General features: G+C 36.2%; 1 protein-coding gene across 16 annotated transcripts in view; it reads right to left on the reverse strand.

Moving 5' to 3' along the window:
• CPLANE1 (ciliogenesis and planar polarity effector complex subunit 1) overlaps positions 1 to 16,002 on the reverse strand; it is a 136,112-nt gene that overhangs the window by 20,477 nt on the left and 99,633 nt on the right. For 15 of the 16 annotated variants that reach the window (XR_007191161.2, XM_026506834.4, XM_026506832.4 and 12 more), the window contains 5 exons: positions 14,458 to 14,708; positions 10,502 to 10,586; positions 5,380 to 5,544; positions 1,374 to 1,404; positions 495 to 626 (listed from right to left, as the gene is read on the reverse strand). Coding sequence is in view for 15 of the 16 variants with exons in the window: in XM_026506834.4 (XP_026362619.3) it covers positions 495 to 626; positions 1,374 to 1,404; positions 5,380 to 5,544; positions 10,502 to 10,586; positions 14,458 to 14,708 (664 nt within the window). In the remaining variant the exon portion in view is untranslated. Of the gene's footprint in view, positions 1 to 494; positions 627 to 1,373; positions 1,405 to 5,379; positions 5,545 to 10,501; positions 10,587 to 14,457; positions 14,709 to 16,002 lie in introns of those variants that run through there. The other variant, XM_044387041.3, reaches the window with a different exon arrangement.

Here is a 16,002-nt window from a genome sequence, read left to right on the forward strand (position 1 = left end):
CCAAAAAAACAGACTCTTAACTATAGAGAACAAACAAATGGTTATCAGAGGGGAGGTGGGTGAGGGGTGGGTAAAACAGGTGAAGGGGATTAGGAGTGCATTTGTCTTGATGAGCGCCGAGTAAAGTATAGAACTGTTGAATCACTATTTTGTACTCCTGAAACTAATACAACACTTTATGTTAACTATACTGAAATTTTTAAAAATCTCAAAATAAATAAATAAAAGATAAAGGACAACAAAAATAAGATAAAGTAATGAGACCTCGGGAAAACTCCCAGGATACAGATGTGCTGCTATATGAAATACACCAGTCTCTCTACTGTTGGGGAAGGGGACAAGTGACACATAAACATCACAAAAAGTATTTAAGAAGAAAAAAACCTAAGTTTTGTATTTGTTCCATAAAAATCACATTAAAATATAGCCAATTTTGAATATTCTTGAACCATAAACATTTTAAATGGGTTAAAAATCAATTATTCAAAGATTACCTGGAGATATTCTTAGCTTGTTGTTCTGTTAAACCGAGCTCCTCACTGGAAACTCCATCTTTTGTTATAAGGTCCTCAATAATGTCTGCAACATCAGTTAATCCAGTCATCTGGAGTGGATCTACTGAAATGCTTCATTTTCAAATGCAATTTGAGAAATATAAGTCAGTATCTACAATTTAATTACATTAAGCAAAAATTAACATATAAAGTTTAAAAAATGAACGTGTAAAGCTATGTCCTCTAAGAGCATAAATGAACACAAAAATAATAAACACAGATCTAATGTTCCTTCTATTTTCCAGTAATCCTCAGCGCAGAAGTCTAATCATCAGTAATTGATGACTTCTTACATGCTCTTAAAAAAGTGAATACTGGGGCGCCTGGATGGCTCAGTCGTTAAGCGTCTGCCTTCGGCTCAGGGCGTGATCCCGGCGTTCTGGGATCGAGCCCCACCTCAGGCTCCTCTGCTGGGAGCCTGCTTCTTCCTCTCCCACTCCCCCTGCTTGTGTTCCCTCTCTCGCTGGCTGTCTCTCTCTGTCAAATAAATAAATAAATAAAATCTTTAAAAAAAAAAAGTGAATATAAGGCTCAGGAGATAACCTCTACCTGTCCTGCCTGCTGAATTCACACGCAATAAAAGATGTAGTAGACTCAGTCTACTGCATTCTAGTTACCTATGCTAAAACAGTAAAAGATATAAGAAAGCAATCCTCAGCTTCTTAAAACACTCAGTTCCCAATGAGAATTATATTCCTTTGCATCCATGAAAAAATCTGTAGTATAGAGCTCACATACACATGAACAACAAAATTTCCAAAACACACAGTTTATACCCAACCTTAAGTAAACCTGTGAATTAATTCTTAAGATAGTTACCTCTCAAATAACTCATCACTGTTATTCACACCTTAAAAGAAAAGAAACATTATTAATAAAAATTTGGGGTCAGTAATTTTTTTCTACTCTCATTTATTAACCTGATTTAGAAATTATACAATCAGAAATTAAAATATTTTTAGGGGTGCCTGGGTGGCTCAGTTGGTTAAGCATCTGCCTTCAGCTTGGGTCATGATCCCAGGGTCTTGGGATCGAATCCCACATCGGGATCCTTGCTCAGTGAGGAGCCTGTTCTCTCTCTGCCTGCCGCTCCCCCTGCTTGTGCTCTCTCTCTCTCACAAATAAAATCTTAAAAAATAAATAAAAATAAATATTTTTAAACCTCCAAATAGGTTTAAAAATACACACACACACACACACACACATATATATGTAACCTATTTATCCTCCTCTTAAATATGCTATTTGGTAGTGAATACTCTGCATTTTCAGATTATTACTCTTCTATCCAGAGTACTCTGAATACTTTAGGAAGTACAGTCCTTCTTTGCTTAGTACACAGATTAAAATACTGAAGTGCAATTTACTAAAACAACAACAAAAAACAAAAACAAAAATGATCTGATGATCTAAAAGTAATACATTTGGGAAAATATCTAATTTAATTCCAAGAACCCATTACTTGGAAGAACAGGACCCAACGAATAATTTTTAAACCTTGTCCAATATTAACTATATGTCTTTAAAGCAAAACACCTAATTTACTCAATTTTTGATATGTTTAATACTCAGAATTGAGTTATTAAGGAGGAAAGTGTTCTGACATCTCTTTTCAAGAACATTTCCTTGTTAAGATTTTCTTAGACAAATCCACCCTGCCCCAACACTTACTCATCCACGTGTTTTTAATATTAACTTTGCTTTCCTAAGCACATGTCGTTTTGTTTAATTTATTAATCCTCAAATCAAGGATTTTACATTATCTTTGTTCTCAGAGTTAGGGCATTTGTAAGGTTTTAACAGCAATTAATTAAATTTAACTATTTTTTTTTTTTAAAGATTTTATTTATTTATTCGACAGAGATAGAGACACCAGCGAGAGAGAGAACACAAGCAGGGGAGTGGGAGAGGAAGAAGCAGGCTCATAGCGGAGGAGCCTGATGTGGGGCTCGATCCCACAACGCCGGGATCACGCCCTGAGCCGAAGGCAGACGCTTAACCGCTGTGCCACCCAGGCGCCCCTAAATTTAACTATTTTTTTTAAAGATATTTTTTATTTTTAAGTAACCTCCACACTCAACGTGGAGCTCGAACCCACAACCATGAGATCAAGAGTCGCATGACCTACCGATCGAGCCAGCCAGGCACCCCTTAAATTTAACTATTAAGAAAAGCCTCAATGACTAAAAGAAAAAAAAATGGTAATGATGTAGGTATAGAGTAATCAGATATAAAAGGTCTGACTACTGAGAAATGAAATTTCTTTTCTGATTCCTTTTATCAAAGGACAGAAAAGTATTATATCCAAATAAATACCTTTAACAGTAGTTACTCAGGAAGATTTGATCCTTACTTCATTTTCAAACCATTTTTGAAACTCTTCCTTTGGGACTGCCTTCACAATTTACTGAGCACAAAAATCAAGTTTATTCCTTTAAAATCACAATTCTTCTTTTTTTTTTTTTAATCCAAACAGTGACACTCAGCCTTATTATCTACTCCACTTATCAGAAATGCCTCTGGAAATCTTGTGGCTGTTACTGAAAATCAAATCCATCCTCAGTAAATAAATTATTTGCCACTGTTAAGAACACTCACAAGAATGTGCTAAGAAATGGAAGTCAATTTCAAAAGAGGAAATCTGAGCTGGCTTTGAGCACTGGAAGTAGGGAAGTGACTATCTTTCTAAGATGCCAACTTTGGAAAAGGAAACACCCATTAACTATCTAAATTCTGCACACTAAAAACTAATAATTTGATTTCCTTAATTTACATTAGACATTGAACACTATAGAAAAACATTTTAATTATCCATCTTTATATGTGTTATGACATTTATTCACATTTTTCCTTTCTTGTCTTGCATCCTAACTTAAGAAGCTATTACAATCCTGAATGAATACTTTCAATCTCACTTTTCCTACTCCTTTGTTTTCTTCTTACTTTAACCATTAAAGAGTTTGTCTTTATCCCCATCTAGAAATGATGTTTGATTTCATTTCTCTTATTTTTCTACTTTCTTTTACCATCAGAATTATTAAGTGGTCTATATGTACAGCTTTTTGAGCCTGTCTTTGTCCCCAAACAGCCTTCTAGTCTGGATATTACCTGAAAGTCCCCAAAGTCCTTAACAAATTCTATCTTTATTCTTGACATTCTGGTAGCTTGTGCAACTGTGAGCCGCTCACTTTCTCTTGAAAGCCCCTCACCAGAGTCTGCTTGCCCATCTCCCTCAGGGGGAGGCCCCCAGTACTCTCTCAAGGGTGTCATTTCACAGGCTGCTCTTCGGCATTTTCCCTTTTTCCATGTGCCTTCCTGAAAACAGATGCACTAAGTCTTGACTATATAACTAGGTAAAAGGCTCTTACATCTGTTTTTCAAGCATAAACCTCTCACCAAGTTCCACTTGTTGTCAAAAACTGGGTCCTAAATATGGCCATTTATAAACCCCAACATCACCTTACACTGCTACATTTGGTCTTAAGGTACTCTAGAGTCTGACATCAGAGCTAGGATATCCTTGCTCCTATAGTCTGACAACACAAAATAGCCATTTAGTTTCTCCTTCTCCTCCTCTTTTATCCACTTAATCAGTGAGTAACGCCAGTTGCCTTCAGAATGTCTCCTGCTTTCCCACAACACTGCCCAGGCCCTTATTATTGCACAGTCGGATGAATCCAACAGCTCACTAAACCAGCTAGGCCTCCATTCTAGTCTTCTCCAAAACCTCCTCATTCCACTTTTCTGCTCAGAATTCTCCAGTGATTCCCTGATAGTAACTGGAGTGTACACTTCTCAGATACAGTCAGAACCCTCTACACCCTCTATAACCTCATCTGTCAACTCTCCCCTGTTAGAGTCCAGATGAAAGCTACGGATGACTGAGGACCTACGAGAATCAAACAGGTTCTCAGTTAGGTGCTTTACATACAACACTCAATCTTCACAGCTCTGTGAAGTGGAAATGATCAGCCCCATAGGATGACACCAAAATACAAATGAAATTTAGGAAGAACTTAGAGAAAAAAATTATAAGACTTAAAGCCAGCTTAAAAGTTTTTCTTCTAATAACCACTATACCATTTAAAAATAGAATTTTTTACTGCTTATGCTACTTTAATAATAAAACATACTATAAACACTTAGTAAATTCATCATTTTTGACCATCGATAGCTGAAAGAAAAAAAATATTTCAAAGCCACTATCAGTAGCCCAAGTGCTATATTTAGTATGACCTATTATTCACATGACAAAATGTATTCGTTAGGACTAAAAAGAGCATTTTTATTGTCAGCTCCAAATGAAATAGAATGAAAAGTGGCACTAAACTTTTCTAAGTCTCAATATTCTCAACTGTACAATGGGGACAATAACTGCATCCACTTTTCAGGTTAGGCTCCCACCGGGCTCAGTGCATGTAAAGCAGCATTATCTGGGACGCAGCAGTCTCTGGGACTGTTGTTTTGTTTTCATAATTAAAACTCCAGGTTCTCAATATTGGCAGTCTGAATTTCTCAAGTTTTGTAAAAACCAGATAGTCCAGTTGCTATATATTTAACACTAATAAGTTAGCAAAATAACTTGGAGAGATCTAATCATATATCTTATTAGAGAATATGATACATGCTTGCAATAGATCTTAGGAAGATGACAAGACAACACAGTTCTTCAAGTAAATGGCACAATTTTTAACTTCCCACCCCTGAAATTTACAAGTATTGCAAAATGCCTTCACAAATCCTTCACAAATGTGTTCCCAATAAAATACTCTTCAGTAACAGTAAACTGGAAAACAAGAGTGTAAATGAAAAATGTGAAGAATACCAGGAGAAGTTGTATTCCAGTCACTGGAAAGGCTGAGAGCCGAATCAGCAGAAGGAAACACACAGGTTTTCTGACTAGAATGAGTTTCTGTTACTGAAAATTCAGCTTCTGAAGTCTCCTCTTTGTCCCTTTGAGCCTCCTTATTCATGTGAGTCAGGAAATGTACTAATCCAAAGTAAAACAGTAGAGGAAAAAAAGCACATGGGAAAAAAAAATATAACACTTAGTTAACACTTGCACATGGCAACAGATATATCAGAAGTTTACAACATATTATTTTGATAACTTCCTACTGTATAATGAAATAATCTAATATGATATTTAAAATTTAATCTCCATCATAGTAAAAAGAAAAAAAAACTATTAAATTTATTATCAGTTTCAGGAAACATGGCAGACTGAGCTAAAATAGACAGGTTCATACCCTGTTATAAAAACACAGAAGACATGCTAAATTAAAAAAAATAGATTAATATGCAACCAAGCCCTGTAAATAAAGAAATCTCCCAGTGCCAGAAAAGAAAAAGAAATCAAAAGTGGGCAATATATGGGCAATGATGCTGGGATGGTCCATACAGAAAGATGTGGTTTCTTTTTTTTTTTTTTAAGATTTTATTTATTTATTTGACAGAGAGAGAGACAGCCAGCGAGAGAGGGAACACAAGCAGGGGGAGTGAGAGAGGAAGAAGCAGGCTCATAGCGGAGGAGCCTGATGTGGGGCTCGATCCCATAACACCGGGATAACGCCCTGAGCCGAAGGCAGACGCTTAACGACTGTGCCACCCGGACGCCCAGAAAGATGTGGTTTCTGCCATCTGCAGTGGAGAGAACTGAGCTACCTTCATATGGCCTAGAGCATTGAAGGATAGCTCTGTCCATAAAATGAGGATAAGAAAAACCCTGGAGAAGCAGCAAAGAAGTTTTCTATCTGCTTGAATAGCGGATAGGAGAAAAATAATACAACTCTGAGAAATCAAAACCTCTGTCGTACCGCAAACAGGTATAGGATCTGAACTTACACTATCGTGTACTACAGCAACTACAAGCCAAGAAATGTATATAAAAACTTGTCCCCCAAATTGTCCTACTTGAGTAGATCCCAAGAAGCAAATACAAAACCACTTCAAAGACAAACATATACAACCCAGAACTCCCCTAAAGATAAGTTCATGCTAAAAAAAAAAATTACAAATTGCACAAAGAAACCACCATAAAAGAGAGCAGTATGCAGATCTGACAATTGAGAATATACACACATGAAGTAAAACAATCTGAAAGGGCATAAAATATTACTAAAATCATTAAATAGATAAAAGAAGACATAGAAACCATAATAAAAGAACAGGACAGTACATCCAGCAAACAGATTTGAAAAAGAAATAAAACTTCTAGACATTAAGAATATAGTAAAAAAAATTAAATCCCATAACAAAGATATAGTAGAAGAGAAAATTAGTAAACTAAAAGACAGATCTGAGTACATCACTCTAAGTACATCATTGAGAGATAAAAAGGTGGCAATTAATAGTTAAGAGAAAGGGAATAAAGTGAGACGGTCCAACATAGATAGCTCTAATAGGAATTTTAGAAAACAGAACAGGAAGAATGCGGAGGAAGCAATACTCCAAAAGAAAATGCATGAAAAATAACCAACAGTAAACCTGCAAATTAAATAATCATTCCTACTCTCATTTAGAATAAATTTTTAAAATATATACACTGAGGACACCTGGGTGAGTGTCCGACTCTTGATTTCAGCTCAGGTCATGATCTCAGGGTTGTTAGATTGAGACCCACATGGGGATTCTCTGTCTCCCTTTTCTTCTGCCCCTCCCCAACCAAAGTAAAAAAAAAAAAAAAAAAAAAAAAACTCTTAAAAAATAAATACATAAATTTAAAAATACATACACTGAGACACACTTGTATCAAAAATATAAAATAAACTAAAAATAGAGAAAACTTTAAAAGCAATCAGAGATAAAAGAACAGTAACTGGACAAACAGCACATAGGTAGTGTAAACTCGGCAATTAGAGATGTCAGTAAGTAATGGAATATTATCCTTAAAATGCTGAGGGAAAATGAGCATCAACTTATAATTCTGTCCCCATCTGTAAGCCATTACTCATGAACTGTAATAAAATTAAAGATATTTTCAAAGACTAGGAGAATTCACCACTCACATGCTCTAGCCGGGAGAGTAAAGGAAGGAAGAAGGAAGCAACCCTCAAGAAAGCAGATGCAAAGGGCAACAATACCAGAGAACAGGAAACTTTGCCAGAGTGCATCTCAGGCAATAAGGGTAAATATTACTTCATGAAACTTGTGTTTTGGTTTTATACATTTATGGCTCACATATATACATTATTTGAGTTACAAATTTTTTAAAAAGAAGCAACTGAAGGCAAAGAAACTGGAAAATATGCTAATAAGTTCAAGTAAGTGCTGACTGAAAAGGCTTGGGAGACTAACTGGGAGGGTTAAAAACAAAGTAGATCTAAAATACTAGAAAACAGTATCAGGGAAGATGGGAGGGAGCAGATCAGTGTTAAAAGCTCTTAAGTCCCTATATTGTTTAGGAGGTAAATATATTTGCCTTAAATCTTAATTCAACTATGAATGTTGAACATTCAAGAATAATCACTAAGAGATTAAAAACAGAATGTACTGTATGGTGACTAATATAACAAAAATCATTAAAAAATAAAAATAAATAAAAAATGAGGGAAATTAAAAACTAAATCTTCATTTTTTGATGATCTGAGGTGAAATTAAATCACATATATGTGTAACTTAGCAGTATAACATAGTACTTGACATGTAATAAAGTAAATGATTTCTGTTATTATTGTTAAATAAATAAATATAAATAAAAATAGAATGTCTAATTTCTGAATCAGTGGAGAGGAAAAGAGAGAATACAGAAACCTCAATCCAATAGAAGGAAAGAAGTAAAGGTGAAAAAGTAAAGAAAAAAATACATAGTAAATAGGAAGCACAAAATGAGATTATAGAAATAAGCACAAACATATCAGTAATCACAATATACATAATATAATTATATTTGATGATTAACACACACAAATTAACTATTTTTAAAAATGAAATCTAGTTATACACTGGACACAACTACAACATAATCACTCAGCTTGAAAATAAAGGAATATCTAACTTACAGAAAATACAGGGGAGAAAGAAACATGTGAAATGACCCCACAGAGATTCAATTAGCAAAATCCAGACTCTGAAAAACACTTCAAGACAAACATCTATGTTTCTTCAACAAATAAATTGCAAGGGGAAAAAGAGAGAGAAGGTACCAAGAAGTTAAAAGAGACTTATAAGCCATCAAATGACTGCCATGTATGGACTTCACTCGGATTCCAGCTAGAATAAAAAATAAGCTATTTTTAAAAATGAGATAGCTGACAACACTGAAACACTGATTAGATACATGACAATATTAAGGTTTTTTTAAAAAGGAGCAATAATATTACTATGACTGTGTTTTTAAAAAAGAAAATTTATCTTTTAGACATGTTTATAAAATATTTATAGGTAGGTGCTATCTGGGATTTGCTTTAAAATCACCCAGGAAAAGGTGGGAGGAGTAGGTGGGTGTACACATAAAAGAGGATTGACCATGAGTTGATAATTGTTAAAGGTGGTTATAGGTACGTGAAGGTTAATTATATGATTCTGTCTTCTTTTGAAATCTTCCATGATAAATTTTTTAAAAATTAAATGTATCAAAAAAGATACACCAGGGAAAAGCAAGCAGGGAAATATGAATATTAGACAAAACTGACTGAGTCTAAAAACATTATTGGGGAAAAGGGGCAAAATTCAACAAAAAATATAACAATCAGGAACATAATCATTTTATAACATAGCTTCAACTATATAATGCAACATTTAACAGAATCACAAGGAGAAAGTCCACAATCACTGTGGGCAATTTTTAATGCATCGTTCTGAGCAATGAATAGATCAAGCAGACTAAAAAAATCACAAAGAATACAGAAAATCTGGGCAATGTAAAAGCTTGATTACACACACATATGTATACATATACAATTTAAAAGCTTGACTAAACATACATCCGTACACACACATACATGCATGTACACACATACACACACATCCTACATAAACCAACAGAAAATGAAGATTCTTTTCAAATAAACATTTACAAAAACTGACTATACATCCCAGGCCACAAAGGAAATTTTAACAAATATCTAAGAATTACTATTATCATACACTCATCTAATCATAATGCAACGAAAATGGGAATAAGTTAAAAATACAGCCCAAACCCCATAATACTGGAAAGCTAAAAATCCCTTTTATGAGCTAAAGAAGACATCTTAATACAAACTATTCAGATCAAAACAACCCCAAAACATGGAGGGTACCAGAGCTCTTGCCTGGGTCCTTGAAGGAACACGTTTAGCTTCAAACACATATATTAGAAAAAAAGAAAGAATGAAGTTAGGAAAAAGGCAACAGGTTAAGCCTACAAAAACAGAAGAAATAGTTAAGCAAAGGGGTAGAAATTTATGAAAAAGAAAATTAACAGAATCAAACCAAAGCCTGTTTAAAAAAAGAAAGTAAGAAAAAGAAAACTGCATTAAATTGCTGTCAAGACTGAATGAAAGAGAAGGTAAGGATAAACAACTATAGATACAGTAGACATTTTTTTAAGTAACTACCCTAATTTCATTCTTTGAATAAGAAATGCAAACATATACTATTTCACCACTGCCTGGCCGTTTAACCAGAACCTCAAATTCCAGCTCTGCAGTTGACCAGGGACAAACAGCAACCTCAACCCCAAGCTCTGTGCAACCCTCGGCAAGTGTGTGGCTGGCGGCGCCCCACTCAAGAGGCTGTGGCATTGGCTTCTCAGGGAAAAAATGGCCTGGGTGGGAGCCAATCACATTATCACAAAAATAATCCTAATCTAACAATTAGGACACTGCGGGCTTCAGCTCACCAATGAAAACTATTCCTAGCTCTGTAGTTCCCAAAGGGCAATGCTTATTCTTTCAAAGCAAGGCTTCAGTCCCCCCACCAACCCACACACACACACACACACACACACACACACACACACACACCTTCAGAAATGCCAATGGCTTTTGAGGCCCCTGTTTTTTCAGATTCAGGACCAGAAGACAATGCAATGTGATCTTCAGGTTCAACCTGTAGAAAAACACACACAACAAAATAACTTAAGATTTTATAGTTTGTAGTTTGATAATTCCACAATATTGTTGAATAATCTTATGTACCTTTTAAATATTAGGGCAACAAGCGAAAGAAATGAGATTAAATCCAAAAAGAGCTAAATGTGGGGATGGATGAAGAGAAGGAAATTTTTACTTATTTGTAGTCTAAATGATTCAACTTTTTTAGGCATGATAAGGAAAACAACATCATATAATTTTAGATTGGGGAGGAACATTAGCTACCATTTAGACAAAACCTTTCATTTTAAAAATGAGAGAACAGGGCCCAGAGAAATTCAGTGACTTTCTTAGTGGCAGGACATGGATTTGAACCAAGGTCTTCAAAGCCCCTAGTCAGGGCTTGTCCACAAGTATCCCTCTGTCTCACCCAGGCTTAAAGTCCGTTCTCTTCATTAAAATAAACGAGTCAAAATCTTTGTATCTATATGTGCATTATAACAGGATGAGAACATTTTAAAACAATATCCCAAAATCTTTCATTTAAATTAGTGTTAGTTCTTGGGGCGCCAGGTAGCTCAGCCAGTTAAATGTCTGCCTTTGGCTCAGGTCATCATCCCAGGGTCCTGGAATCGAACCCCACATTGGGCTCCCTGCTCAGTGGGTGTCTGCTTCTCCCTCTCGCACTCCCCCTGCTTGTTCTCTCTCTCTCAAATAAATACATAATTTCACATATATATATATACACACACACATATAAATTTAGATATACAAATAAATTTTATATAAATTTATATTTTTATAAAATATTTTTATAAAATATATATATTTTAAATTTATGTAATTGAATTTTATATAATTTAAATTTATATATTTTTATAAAATGTATTTTATATAAATACATATTTTATATATACATATATAAAATTAATTTGTAAATTTATAAATAAATAAATAAATATTAGTTCCTTCAAAGAAGTCCCCTTAGCAGACTAAATACTTATGGAACTTAATCAACCTTCCTTTGAGAACTCTTCCTTTGAAATTGTCCCCCGGCTTGCACTACCATTATGAACAACTATTCTGGTGATAAGTCTTTATTATATAAATGTGATTTTATTACTGTCAGAATCTAAAACTGAGAGAGCAAAGATAACCATTAAATAAACATGTATTGAATGCCTGCCATGTTACCAAGCAAAAGACACAGTCCCTATCCTCCAGTATTAAAAGGCTTGGGCTGAAAGGGAAACCATAACAGAATTTTTGGGAACTTTTTAAAACACATGTGTGTGATCTATACCCTCCCTCCTGCCAAGCCACTGCCCCCTCCTCTGTCCCCAGCGTACCACCCCAGATTCAGTAGGGCTGGCATATATATTTTTTAAAAAGATCATGACATGCACAGCTGTCCTTTTATCTAATGTATCCAGATCTGCGGAAATTCCTTCTTGAGACTCTTCCTTTGGTTTGCTTTCTCCTGAGTCTCATAACTACCTCAGAATGCTCTTCCTCAAGCTTTGTTGTTGAATCATCTTTAAAAGTTCACCTACCCACAGAATTCTGTCCTTTACCCTCTTTTTCTCCTCATTCAGTGTATCCTCTCTGGGTGAGTGCCCTGTTATGATTTGAACTTCCTCCTAAGGACTCTAAAAATCTGTACCATCAACCCAAATCTAGCTCCTAAGCTCCAGAAGCATATATCCAACTGCCTACTAATCTCACAACATCTCAAATTCAAGATGTTCCTGACCGAAATCACTATGTCCCTCTTTCCCCAAAACACACAGACTTCTTCCCTAGTTTGGAAAATGACTCCACCATTCACCCAGGCTCGAAATCTGGGTACCACCGAATCTACTCTTCACCTTCCCATAGCCCAGTACCCTCTGAGTCCTGCTACATCTTTCTCCATCCCCAATGCTAAAGTTCAGATTACCATTACTTCTTGGCTTGGTATTCAGCGGGTCCCAAACATCAGTCATTAAATCCAGTATAGAACTAGCTGCATAAGAATTATTCGTGAAGCTTATTAATTACACAAATTCCTGGGTCCCACCCCAGAATTACTTAAAATCAGAATTTCAGGGGTGTGGGCTCACAAGTCTGCATTTTTAACAAGTTCCCTAGATGACGCTCATGAGCAGTCAGTTTAGAATCACTGTAACCCAATTGATCTCCCTGTTCTCAGCCTTATCCTCTCCAGTGTGCCCTCCACACTGCTGCCAGAGCATCTGATCACATCATTTCACTGCTGAAAATTCTTCAATGGCTCCCTCCTGCCTATTTATAGCATAGGACAAAATCCTAACCACTTGACATGGCAAACAATACTTTCCATCATTCCTTATCTACCCCTACCTAGCTCTACTGCCAGATGTCTTAGAGCCCAATACCATCAAACCTCTCCCTATGTTTCATCAGCCCTTCCTTATCTAACTGGTGAATATCGACTCATTACCAACTCCAGAGTGACCTCTACAAAGCCATCTCTGACGCCACAGCTTCACTTACTTACCTGTCCAGCCACCACAGGTCATGTGTACCTGCAGTGTTCTCACCGCACCCTGTTCATGTGTATTTACTGGTGTGTACCTCTATCTTCCTTCGTTAGATTCTAAGCTGCTTGACAGTAGTGACTATGTAGGCCTTATTTATCTTCTAGTCCCAGAACTCAGCACAGGGCCCAGCATGTAGTAGAAGCTTAATAAATGTTTATTGATGAACAAACGATTCTTGGACTCTGGAGCAAGCCAGGATCAAGACTAGATTCGACCGTACATAATATATTTGGCTCTAGATATGTCTAATATACTAGAACATAAGGCCATTTTGAAAGTGATTCCTTGGAATAAGGAGTTCCAAAGATGACTTTCACACTTAACACTCATTTTGAAGTGCTAGATGTAAGTCTGGGTTAAAAAAACAAAAAGGAAAACAACCAAATAAACATCATAATATCATTACATAACAGTAGTCCCGCCTCATGTTTTTTCTGTGTAAATTCATATAAGTCTAATCTTAACTTTTTAATATGTGCTAAATGTTTGAATTAAAGAAATACTATAAACCTAATAAACACAACTTTTAAAATGTCAAGCTGCTAGCAACCTGGAATATTTGTTAGGTAAGTCAATGACGGAATTCTTATCCTGCAGATCAATTTGCATTTCCCAAAACAAGGCTTTAACACATTCAAAATATTTTTACTATTTGTTCCTTAATCTTTATTTTATGTAAATTTTACTTCCTTTAAAAAAACAGGTTTGTGCAAAATAATTAATTCATGTTTGAGACTTCCTTTCTATTTGTCTAACTACCATGCTATACAAATATACATAATCTCTTTCTTATGCATATTTTTTAAAGATACAGAAAACGTCTAAGGACTACTATCCCATTGTATAAAATATTTAAAAGAAACTGAGAATTCCAAATATAAAGATAACAGTATTTTTATAAAGTTAAAAAAATCCTGAAGAAAATGATACTCAATTATGAACAGGGTTCATTTAAAGCCACATTCTTGTTTTGTAATTCATATATTTCTTTCCCTGGTAGGAAGCACTCGCTCACTTCTTAAAAGTTTAAGGCAGTGGTTGTCAACTGGGGGGCAATTTTGCCTCCCAGAGAACATCTGGCCATGCCTGAAGACATTTTTTTATTATTACAGCAAAGCTAGCAGGGAAAGAGCAGGGAAGCATCCTACAATGCACACGACAGTCTTCCACAACAAAGAATCATCTGGACCAAATATCAATAATGCTGAGGTTGAGAATCCTAGCTTAAAAAAAAAATTTCCCATTATTTTGAAAAATCAAATGTCTAAAATTACATCACATTACAAATCTAATAACTCAGAAACAAACAGCTAAAATCAAGTCTACCTTATCACAGTGTCGGTCTAGCATTCTGTATCTGGGGCAATCCTGCTCTATGTTCTCGGCAATGTTCTGTATTGCTAACAGCTGCGCATCAATTTCCTGAAGCTTGGAGGTGAGATGCTCCAGCCGGCGAGCCGCAGAGCTCTGCGCAGGGCGGGCTGCAGACACATCCTGCAGCAGCTCCCACCGCGGATCATCTGCCGCAGCTGACTTTGAGCTCTGTTCTTTGAATCGAAAATCTGGCTTCAGCACATCTAAATGTTAATAAAGGTAATCAATAGCAGATTGATTAGAATTAAGGGAGAAGTAGATGCTGATAATCTAATTTTTTTGAAGACCTCGTTTTAAGTCAACATAACATTCCCTTCCAAATCTGTTTCCATACACTCAGAAATAACACTTCAACTTGACTTCTGAGAGTTGTCTGTTGTGAGGTAAGAATACATAACAGTATTACTATTACCGCAAAACTCCATATACAAGGCAGGTTGAATGTTACTTTTACCCTCTGCTACAAGAACATACTTCAACAAAAAGCAACTTTATTGAATATTTTTGACTTATTTATTTTAAAGATTTACTTATTTATTGTGAGAGAGAGAGAGTGTGTGTGGGGAGGGGCAGAGGGAGAGACTCTAAAGCAGACTCCCCACCGAGCACAGAACCCAGTGCAGGGCTTGATTTCTGGACTCTGAGATCATGACCTGAGCTGAAATCAAGAGCCTGACACTTAACCGACTGAGCCACCCAGGTGCCCCTATTTTTGACTTTTTAAAACTCTACTTGAAAACCAACAGTGTCACACAGTAAAAGCTAGGCCCACTGTGGGCCACTACCAACTCTACAGGGGATCGCAGGCTAACAAAGACCAATACCAAAGCCAATGACTCTCCCTACTCTTAAACTCAATTGATTCTTGTCCCAAATTTGAAACACTTCATTTTTAAATGTGTTCTTTTTCTGGCTTCTGGGTCTCCTTCTCCCTCTATTGCTCTTCCTTCTCAGTTGTCTTCTCGTTCTTCTCTTCTGCCACCCACCCCTCTGACCCATCAGTACTTCCAGGGTGCCTGTCTCAGCTCACTTCTCACTCTACGCACTCTCCCTGGGTGATGTCACTGATGCACGGGTGACTCTCAAATTCACATGGCATCTTCCTGATCTCCGGCCCTTACATCCACCTACGTCCTGGATATCTCATTTAGGTTGTCCCAAAAGCCCATCAATTGAAACTCATTGCTCTGCTGCTCCAACTTGCTCCCTCCGCGTGATTCCCCAGTTCAGTGAGTAGCACTATCATTCACCCACGTTCCTAAGGCAGAGGCCTTAGAGTCATTCAAGGTTCTTCTCTTTCCTTCAGATCCAAAGTAACACCAAAATTTCCATTCCTACTGTCATTGCTTAGCTGAAGCTTTCACAATAGATGGATCCCAAATAGTATCCCTATCTCTAATTTATTTTACCCCATTTAGTCCATCTTCCACACAGATCTTTTAAAACATAAATCTGATATTGTTCCTTTCCCACCTCAGATTCTTCCGTGTTTCTCTA

Source organism: Ursus arctos, unplaced genomic scaffold (genome assembly GCF_023065955.2).
Source record: "Ursus arctos isolate Adak ecotype North America unplaced genomic scaffold, UrsArc2.0 scaffold_15, whole genome shotgun sequence".
NCBI classification, from domain to species: Eukaryota; Metazoa; Chordata; class Mammalia; order Carnivora; family Ursidae; genus Ursus; species Ursus arctos.